Source organism: Mastomys coucha, unplaced genomic scaffold, assembly GCF_008632895.1.
Source record: "Mastomys coucha isolate ucsf_1 unplaced genomic scaffold, UCSF_Mcou_1 pScaffold12, whole genome shotgun sequence".
NCBI lineage: Eukaryota > Metazoa > Chordata > Mammalia > Rodentia > Muridae > Mastomys > Mastomys coucha.
Window position 1 is genome coordinate 30,969,049 of NW_022196894.1, and position 10,719 is coordinate 30,979,767.

The 10,719-nt window shown below is 43.0% G+C and overlaps 1 protein-coding gene across 2 annotated transcripts in view; it reads left to right on the top strand.

Annotated features, from left to right (window-relative positions):
* Snx4 (sorting nexin 4) overlaps positions 1-8,725 on the top strand; it is a 70,812-nt gene extending 62,087 nt beyond the window's left edge. For both annotated transcript variants that reach the window (XM_031363705.1, XM_031363706.1), the window contains exons 11-14: positions 612-711; positions 2,340-2,485; positions 4,412-4,526; positions 7,588-8,725. In XM_031363705.1, coding sequence (XP_031219565.1) covers positions 612-711; positions 2,340-2,485; positions 4,412-4,526; positions 7,588-7,635 — 409 coding nt within the window. In that variant the 3' untranslated portion in view covers positions 7,636-8,725. The remainder of the gene's footprint in view (positions 1-611; positions 712-2,339; positions 2,486-4,411; positions 4,527-7,587) is intronic.
* Positions 8,726-10,719: the final 1,994 nt, after the last annotated feature.

Below are 10,719 nucleotides of genomic sequence, written 5' to 3' on the forward strand. Positions count from 1 at the left end.
ATCCCAGCAACCACATGGTGGCTCACAACCATCTGTAATGAGATCTGATGCCATCTTCTGGTGCATCTGAAGACAACTACAGTGTACTCATCTATAATAAATAAATCTTTGGGCCAGAGCCAGCAGGGACTGAGCAAGTGGTGTCTACTGGAGTGAGCAGAGGTCCTAAAGTCAATTCCCAAGAACCAGATGAAGGCTCACAACCATCTGTACAGCTACACTGTATACTCATATACATAAAATAAATAAATCTTTAAAAAAATAAAAGCAGTCAGGAGGCAGAGCAAGAGGGTTTGAAATCAGAGACAGCTTTGAGTACACTTTCTGAGAGTGTTTGAGAAAAAATATCATTGCATACTAAACAATTAGTAGTGCATTTATTAAAATAACTAAGCCATCTTTTGTTTATGAATATATAAAGTGTTTATGCTTAGGTTTCACTAGATTTAATTTTCAGGATTGGGCTACTACATTTTAAACTTGAAAGTTATGGTGAGAAAAGCTCTGAAACTAGTTAGACATTATGACTACCTCTCCCTGGGCTGCTAAAGACATTTCTGATATGTTAAAGAAGCCAAAAAACCTTAATGTTTGTTCTTGCTCACCCCAAGGGCTGTGTGCAGGAAGCATGAGCTGATGCAGTATGACTTGGAGACAGCTGCTCAAGACCTGGCTTCCAAGAAACAACAGTGCGAGGAGCTGGCCACTGGGGTGAGTACTCTTTAGTCTCTGTTGCTGGAGTAGTAGGGTGGGGTGGGGTGGGGTGCAGTTGTGCAAGGTACCTATCCATGCCTTAGGAGAATCATGAGATAGGGTGCCTTTTGTTTCCTGGAAGCTTTTTTTTTTTAATTTATTTATTTATTTTATGTGTATGAGTACACTATAGTTGTATAGATGGCCGTGAGCCATCATGTGGCTGCTGGGAATTGAACTCAGGACCTCTGCTTGCTCTGGCGCCGCTTGCTCTGGTGTAATACACTGTAGCTGTCTCCAGACGCACCAGAAGAGGGCGTCAGATCTTGTTACGGATGGCTGTGAGCCACCATGTGGTTGGTGGGATCCGAACTCAGGACCTTTGGAAGAGTAGTCAGTGCTCTAACCCGCCGAGCCACCTCGCCAGCCCCTCCTGGCAGCGTTACTACACATTACAGAATCACTCATAGAGTAGTGTCTTGACTTCCCTCACCTTTAAAAAGAAGACTTATTACAAGTCTGTTTTTAGACTTGTATGTGTGCATGTGTTCATGTGCACGTGGATGTGTGTGTCTGCGTGTGTATGTGCCACGCCTGCAGAAGCCAGGAAAGGGCATTGGATACCTGAGAACTGGAGTTACAGGCAGTTGTCAGCCAATGGTCCCCTGGTGTGGCTGTTAGGAATCAAACCTGAGTTCTTTGAAAGAGCAACAGATGTTCTTAACCACTGAGCCATCTCTCTGCCTCTTTTGGCTACTTTCTTGATATAAAACTGTGTAAGATGTTTTATAGGGATTTTAGTTTGGAGGCTGGGTTAAGAGTACTTGCTGCCTTTGTAGAGGGACCAGATATGATTCCTAGCACTTAAGTCAGGAAACTCACAATCACATTTACCTCCAGCTCCAAGGGGGATCTGATCCCATCTTCTGGCTTCTTTGGGCACCTGAATACACATGCACTTATACATTTTAAAAATTAAAATATTTTTAAAACTTAGTTTACCTTGGAAAGTTTTACCCAATCAGAATCAGTACATTTCTTCTAAGAAGGAAGTGTGTTGTACTCTTTAATGGTATGGTAAGTACTTGTGAAGAAAACTCTGTATCTTGAATAAACCTCACGTACAGTCCAGCCAGTTGGCTAGAATACATTGACTGATACGCTGTGAGAAGGATCTAGAAACAGGGCAGCTCACAGACAGGTGCTCAGTCTAAATGCACTTGTTGGGAAGCCAGCTCGGGAGGCAGAGGCAGGCAGTCTGTAGGGTCTGAAGCTTCTGGTCTACATAGTGAGCTCTTGTCTCCAAAGGACAGTACCATAATGACTATTTTCAAATAGAGTCAGGTTTAATTACATTGTTTACAACTCATCTCAGAACATTTGCATATTTTGAAACTAAAACCATCCCTGTTGAAAGCTCCAGGCTTCTCCAGTCCTGGAAACCACAGTCCAATTTCTGCCTCTGACTGACTCCTAGATACCCAACTTCAGTAGAGTCAGACAGTGCTCATTTCTGGCTGTCCTGTCAGGATGCCCTTCGAGTCGTCTGGCTTGTGGCACGTGCTGGAATTCTTTCCCTTTGGCTGTGTAATATCCCGCTGGGTGTACCAGGCCTCCTCTGTTCATCTGTTTTTGTTTCCCTTTAGACTGTGAGAACATTCTCGTTGAAGGGAATGACTACCAAACTCTTTGGTCAAGAAACTCCAGAGCAAAGAGAAGCCAGGATAAAGGTGCTAGAGGAGCAGATAAATGAAGGGGAACAGCAGCTGAAGTCTAAAAATCTGGAAGGCAGGTAAAATGCTGTGACGCTTAACAGTGCCAGACATGATGGACTAGGTATTCTGCAGTGACAGCTCCTGCTTTGTGCCATCCTGGATGCTGACTGTGTGCTGATGGCAAAGTTGGAGTCTAGAAACAGTTGTGATATGTGGGGTGGGGTGGGGGTATCAGGATTATAATTTTACTATTCTTATACTTTTCATGATTTGTGTTCTTTGCACATTCTCTGTGCCCTTTGTAACTCATTTAACAAAGTCCAATTGTGCTGCAGAACACAGCATAAGTACCACTTCACAGAGGAGTCCTACCCTCCCAGACTCTCATGGTGTGGAACTTGTTCTGTAGTGTGCCCGTTAGTATTGGATGGTGACTGGTCAGTGACTGTCACTGGGTTCATGGGACCTTCAGTGTAAGTAACTGTGAGAAGTGTAGCCCCTTCATACCTTGCATAAAGGCTTGGAGTATAGTTTTCATAAATATTTCTGGAATTTCAGATCTCAGAGATCTGCTTTCATTATTTGTCTCCTTTTCTTTCTCTTTTCTCCTAAATGAGAAGTATTAACACAGACAATCCACTGTTTCATCTGGGTATCACAGTGCACACCTTTAATTCCAGCACTCAGCAGGCAGAGGCAGGCAGATTTCCGAGTCTGCGGCCAGCCTGATCTACAGAGTGAGTTCCAAGCTAGCCAGGGCAGAGATACCCTGTCTTGAAAAACAAACAAACAAAGATTTTTTTTTTTAAAGTGGGTTTGTTAATTTTTGGAACTGTGTACTCTTAAAAGACTCAAAGTCGGTTTTTATTAATATAATAAAAGGTGCCTATAGGGATTATTCACTCATGCATTCATTAGGTTAGGGTTGGGGACTCAATCACACTGTGTTACCCAAACTTGTGTGAACTCCCAGGGTCCAATTCCTCTTCCACTTCAGGCTCCCTAGTAGCTGGGGCTGCAGGAACCTGCCATGGAGCCCTGCAATCAGAATTTAAGACCCAGATTGTTATTTAAGATTTCCTTTTAGTTTACATTTGTGAATGATTTCCCTCATGTATGTATGTGTGTGCACGGTGTGCCTAGTGCCGGTGAAGGCCAGAAGAGGGTGTCAAGTCCACTGGAACTGGGTTACAGATGGTTGTAAGCTGTCTGTGATTGCTGGGAACTGACCCCCAGTCTTCTGTACAAGCAGCCAGTGCTTGTAACCACTGAGCTGTGTTTCCAGCCCCCAGGTTGTCATTTCAGTCACGCACATGCTGATCAGGATTCATAATTACTGTGTACTTTCCAGTGGCCAAAGGCAGGCATTTCCTGGCATATATGAGGCTATGAGTGGCTCAAGGAACCATCCATATCTGTTTGAAGGTAGAGCTGTTGTGGCAAAAAGTATTAATGTACACAGAAATACTAAGCATAATATAGGAGAGTATTCAGATACCCCTGTTTTTGTCTGACATACATTTAGGAAAAGGAAAAGCAACTATCTTATATATAAGCAATAGCTTTTTCTTCTACATAGACAATTTTAAGAAACTATGGTACAACTTATCCTGAGGAGATATGAACAGATGTCTGTTTACTCCAGTTAAGGCACAGATGACACACCACAGAGACAGTTACCTTAGCTTGGTGAGCCAGTGAGTTCATTGGGGTTACTTACAGGGCACACCCCTGGAGCCCTGCCCAGCTTGCAGTTGGCTCCACAGAAGTGAAGCTTTACCTGGAGTTTGTTCACTGCTTTTGTGACCTTGGAAGGGACCTTGTAGGTCTTATAGCTTACTGAATCCAAACCTTACACATGACATTAGCTTCCTTCTCCCCTATATTAGGGGAGTATTAGGATATTTCAGTTTGGAGAAAATGACTATACAAACAGGTTGATTTGGGTGTGTAATGTAGAGTCTTTATATGAGAATAAACATGGCTATATATTTTTATTTCAGAGAATTTGTGAAAAATGCATGGGCTGATATCGAACGCTTCAAAGAACAAAAGAACCGGGACCTAAAGGAAGCCCTCATCAGCTATGCTGTCATGCAGATCAGCATGTGCAAAAAGGTAGCCAGCCCTGTGACCATGCAGCTTCATTCAGGGATGCATGCGTAGGGAAGTAGCTTAATTAGTGGATTGCTACATGAAGCAGGAGATGGAGACAGGAGAGTTGGAAATATAAGACCTTTCTCAGCCTAAAACATGTGAGAACCTAGCTCAGAAAATAAAGGGCCTGTGTGATGACTTCGTGGGTCCGGTTGCTGCTGTCAGACCTGACTTACAGAACCCACTCCAGTCCTGCAAGTTGTCCTCTGACCTCCACATACTCTGTGGTTATCACAGAGAGATAAAAAAGTAAGAAAGGGTTTATGCACTTAAATAAGTTCTCTTACTAACTTTTTCTAATTCCACAATTTAATTTTGGAAGAACTCCTGTAACCCAAACATTAGTCACTGTGTCTCCAAGTTTGTGCCTGTTTATGGTTGTATTTGAAGTCTACACCACTCAATGACTTTGGTTATGTACATGCTGTTCTTGAACAGGACCTTAGAGTATCATTCCTCAGAAGTGTTAGATGCTATAAGAGATAATAGAAGCATTATGGGGGGCTGTGGTTATGGCTTGGCAATAAAATAAGTTTTACAGAGACTGTACAGCCACACTCTGTAGTGAACAATGCACCTGGAATCTGGAGGAAACCTCTGCAGCAGCATTTGGAACACAATGGCAAGCGCACCTTCACTTCTGTATCCTCATCTTCGATCTGCCGGGGTGGCCAGAGCCTGTGGCACCTGTGCACTTGTTTGTGTTGTGCTTTGTGGTGCCGAGGATGCATCTATGCACCTCGTGTTCCCCCATTACATAAACGTGTTTCCAGTGTCTGGACACAGTGTCTAGCATATCAAGTAATTTAACTTGCATTAGCATAGGAAAATGTAGTAACTCAGACAGTCTGTATGTCTGGCCTTCTTATCACAAACCACACATAATTTTTATGCATATTTAGAATAACTACTGCAAGAGCTTAATAAGAATGTCTACTCCTTTTATTTCCTAAGGATGATACTGTAGAATCCCATCACTTTTTGTGTATGTGCTATAGTGTAATTGATTTTTATATTTGAAATTTGATGGGGTTCTTTTTATTTTTAGTTTATTTAGATCCATTCACACACATCTTTTTCCCCAGGATCATGCCTATGCTGAGCAGGAGTTCTACCATTGAGCTACATTCCAGACAAAGTCAAGCCATGTAGCTCCAACCAACTGCTTTGAACTCACTTTATAGCCTAGGCTTGACTAGAATTCACTATGTATCCCAGGCTAGCTTGAAACTGTGCAGCACGGGGTCACCTCAAGCTCTCACTCCTGCCTCCATTTCCTAGGTGTTACCACAGCTGGTAAAGATCAGTATTAGTTTACCTTGGTAAATATGAGTATCTACATTTTACATATGTGGTTGCATAAAATGTCATCATTAATACATCATTATTAATGTACTATAACTCGAGTTCTTAATTAGATGTAATTAGATGGCTGAACTGCAGCAGAAATGAAACAAAGCAAAACTCACAAATCACAGAGCATTTTAAAGTTGGTGGTAGACACTTCCCTCGCACATACGAAGCCCCGCGATCAGTTCCCAGCACCACAAGCAATGTGATATGCTAACGGCCCCTTACAGTCTCAGCACGGAGGAGGTAGATCAGGGACAGGAGCATCAGAAGTTCCCACATACTGAGTTTAAGAGTACCCTGGGCTGTATGAGCCTGCTCCTGTCTTCAAAACAAAAGAAAAGTAGATAGTACTTCTAAGTGTTTTCATTAACTTTTATATAGTTAGTTATCATCTAGTTTATCAAGTCAACTAGACTAAAGATTTTGTTTTTTTTTTCTTTTTTCAATAGTGTATTTGTATGTGTCTTGTATGGGGTTTGTGCACATGGATGCCTCTGTCAGCTAGAGGTCATAGTTGTGAGCAGCCTGATTGGGCACTAGGAACAAAACTCAGGTCCTCTTCAAGACCAGTAGTACACTCTTAACCACTAAGCTGTCTCTACAGCCCTAGGCTGATGTTTTAAAAAAATAATTGCCCAAGCGTGGTGGTGCACACCTTTTTTTTGTTTTTTTTGTTTGTTTGTTTGTTTTTTTTTTTTTTTTTTTTTTTTTTTTTTTTTTTTTTTTTTTTTTTTTTTTTTTTTTTTTTTTGGTTTTTCGAGACAGGGTTTCTCTGTGTAACCCTGGCTGTCCTGGAACTCACTCTATAGACCAGGCTGGCCTCGAACTCAGAAATCCGCCTGCCTCTGCCTCCCAAGTGCTGGGATTAAAGGTGTGCGCCACCACCACCCGGCAATGTACACCTTTTGATTCTGGCACTTTGGAGGCAGAGGCAGGCAGGTCTCTGTGAGCTGGGGGCTGCCTCTATGGTGAGTTCCTGGCCATCCAGGGCTACAGAGTATGACCCTGTCTCAAAACAAACAAGTTAAAAATTGATTTTTCATGTGCTTTACAGATTCTAAGTATTATAAAAATACCACAGATATAATGAAAATTTCAGTGACTCAGAACATACTAAGTAAAAAATCCTCCAACTACCACCAGGATGCCTTTTAAAACACACCTCTGTTACATTGTAGTGTGCATCTTTTGGGATATTTTGGTAGCTACAGTCACTTAGAAAATAGACACATTTCTCCTTCCCTCAGAAAAAACTGGATTATATGTGCTCATGTAGACCTCTTACATAGCAATGCTGAGATCTATCATGGTTTTCTTTCTTAAAAATCACTTATTCACATATTGGGAGGGAGGCACATGCTTGTGGATCCTGGTGAGACACCTTGCCTCTCTTCATTTTCTTCTCTCAGGATAAGGCCTCACGGTGTTAGCCCAGGTAGAGCCTTCCTATCTTTCAAATGCGGGTCATAATCATCTGCAACTAGGGATAATCTAACTTCTTTGTCCCTCTTACTTCTCTTAAGATCCAGGACTGTATCGCACAAGAATATGAGAGTAGACACTGCAGTCTTCCAGAGTTAGAGGGATGTGTACAGATGCCCCAGTCACTGTGATGTTGGCTGTGGGTCTGTTGTATAGAATCACATTATAAAGTTTCTTTTGTTCTCAGGGAATTCAGGTTTGGACCAATGCTAAAGAATGCTTCAGCAAGATGTAATCCCATGAAGTGACTTTCTCTTCAATCAAAGCGCCCCAAAACGAAGCACAAGTAAAAGAAATTCAATTGCTACCTAATATATAAAAGTATACAGTAAATGGAACAAATCAGCTTTCTTTAAGCATAGTTGTGTTCATATAGCACAAAATGATACATTTTAATGAAGAATAAATATTATAATTTGAAGTTTTGGGGACTGGTGCTGATTCCAAAAAAGTTAATTTAATAGGATACACCAACAGATTGTTAGTCAGGCTTCTGAACCAGTGCCTGCACGTCAGGATGCGAGTTAATTCCATGTGCTCCTCTCAGTGCCGACTGTCCAGATCTCTTCATGGGGGAGTTCTTCCCAAGACGAGACTCCTGCCCGTATTTACTTTGTAGGACCCACTTCTGCCGTAGGGTTATTTTATCTTGCCTTAGAGTTGAGCTGTTTGGTTTGACAAAGCTCAGCAGAAACTTGTTGTGAAGTCTAAGGTTTTCCTCCCTGTTCCTAGAGCCTGCACCATCCGCAACACTAGAAAATGCCTTCAGTTTGTGTTTCACCAAAATTTTGATACTGGTCAGAAATTTTATACTGCCAATAATGAAGTCTCAGCTTCTCAGATTTGCAGTGGAGTAAATACATTATTACGATCTAGAAATTGCTATATAGAAAGTTTTAATTGAACGTTATTATTCTCAAAAAATTGTTAACGTCAGCAGCAAGCCTCAGTTTTGTTTGCTTGGCTCTGTGCACGTGGCATTTCAGGGTACGAGATGGAGCATTTCCATGTGTGATGCACTCGTGGTGAGCACATGTGGGCTGGTACTGTCACCAGTAATGTGCTTTTCTATTGCCTGGCTGTGATTTTTGTAAAGATAAATTATGTTGTTGTGTTTTAATGTGTGTTTCATGGTACATGTTCAGAAGCCAAGCACTCTCTCTGCTAGCTTGCAGAATCCTAACCATGCACTCATTATTTCTAATGTTTTAAAACTATACTCAGTACTGTTTGACATTTGACTTTTTTACATGTTTAAAATGTTGCTGGATTTTTGTGCTGTTTGCCAAACTTATATAATAAAGGAAGTGTCGTGTTTATTTCCAGAAGGTTTGTATTATTTTAAGATGATCCATACATGTAAATACCTGATTTTTTTGTGAGAAAATAATGTATGCCATATTGTGTTTTAAAGTGACCTAATGTTGGTGTTTTGAGAAATAAGATACTAAAATTAGAAAGGATTTTGTTTTTTTGCTATGGTTTTGCTCTGGTTTGGTTCTTTTTGAGACAGGGTTTCATGTAGCCCAAGCCAATCCTGGAACTGGTTTTATAGACAAGGCTGGACCCAAAGACCTATCTCTGCCTCAAAACACCACCTATCTGCCACCCAAGTGAGTGCTGGGATTAAAGGCATGAGCCACCACTCTTGGCTTTGCTGTGGTTTTTGAAAAGATAACATTGGTAGAAGCAGCCAGGCGGTGGTGGCACACACCTTTAATCCCACCCCTTGGGAGGCAGAGGCAGGTGGATTTCTGAGTTCAAGGCCACCCTGGTCTACAGAGTGAGTTCCAGGACAGCCAGAGCTATCCAGAGAAACCCTGTCTTGGGGGAAAAAAAAAACATTGGTAGAAGCAAAATTTACCAGTGTGGATACACATTTTCTTCTATGTGTGCCAACCTATTGGGATCTATAATTTAGCTATTCAGGAGACACTGAGCAGAGGATCACTTGAGTCTGTGAATTCCTGACCAGCATAGATAACATGGTTAGATCTCTCCCACCCCCCAAAAAGTCAAATAAAAAGCCTTAAGTAGTTAAGACTAGAGGGAAATGACTTGTAGCCAATTGGCCTATGTAGCTTTCCCAAGCACCTGTGGCTGCCACTTCCATTACCTATCTAATAGCCTGGGAGGTGAGCTGAGGCTGGCGGAGGCTGCTGTGAGGCAAGTGTGAGGGAAGGACTAAGGAAACAGCTGACTGAGAGCAGCCTGAGATGAATGCTGCTGCTTCAGTTACTCAGGCAGTTATGGTTGAGGATTCCTCTCCAATTCCTAAACGTGAGCTGGTATATCACACCCTGGTATGTGAGCAGGAAGCCGGTGACCTCTTACCAGGTGGCTTTAGAGTAGTTCTGCATGAGCTAGGCTGCACACAGCAGGCTTCCTAGTATCCCTGTTCAGGGACTGGAGGGACCTCAGGAAGCTCCCGTATCTGCCTGACACTGGAGCCCTGGGCAGCTCCTTTATGTACCCAGCTCATGTTCAGTGTGTGATGCATACCGGCCCAGAAGTAACTAAAGCCCCATGTGCTCTGGTAGAGGCGGAACCTGAAGCTCTTGGTGGAGCTCCTGGGTATCCATGACAGGGACACAGCCTGAAAGAAGGCTGGCTAAGTAAGCAAAGGGCACACCTGGGAGGCAGTGTGCACACTCCAGAGCCTGATTCATGTGACCATTAACACTGTTCCAGACAGGATAAAGGCAGAGGTGTGATCTCAGCTCTCAGGAGATGGAGACAGGAGGATTGTTGTGAGTTTGAAGTCATCCGGTCTATACAACAAGTAACAGGCCAGCTGGAGCCACTTAGCAAGACCTGGGTCAGAAAAGCAAAACAGTTCTGGAGACTGGGAAGCCTAAGAAGTAGGGGCTGCATCTGCTGTCTTGACAAATCAGCACATGGTAGGAGACAGACTGCAGAGGAAGAGGGGGTTCAGAAGTGGAGGGGACCCTTAGCTATGTAGGGTATGAATTCATCCTGGGCTGAATGCAGCCCTATCTCAAAAACGGATGGATGGATGGATGGATGGGTGTGTGGATGGATGGATGGGTGGATGGATGGATGGTGGATGGATGGATGGTGGATAATGTGGATGGATGGATGGATGGGTGGGTTGGGTGGATGGATAGATGTGTGGATGGAGGGATGGATGGATGGATGGGTGGATGGATGGATGGACAGATGGATGGACGGACAGATGGATGTGTGGATGGATGGATGGATGGATGTGTGGGTGGGTAGATGGATGGATGGGTGGATGGGTGGATGGATAGGTGTGTGGATGGATGGATGGTGGATGGGTGAGTGGGTGGGTGGATGG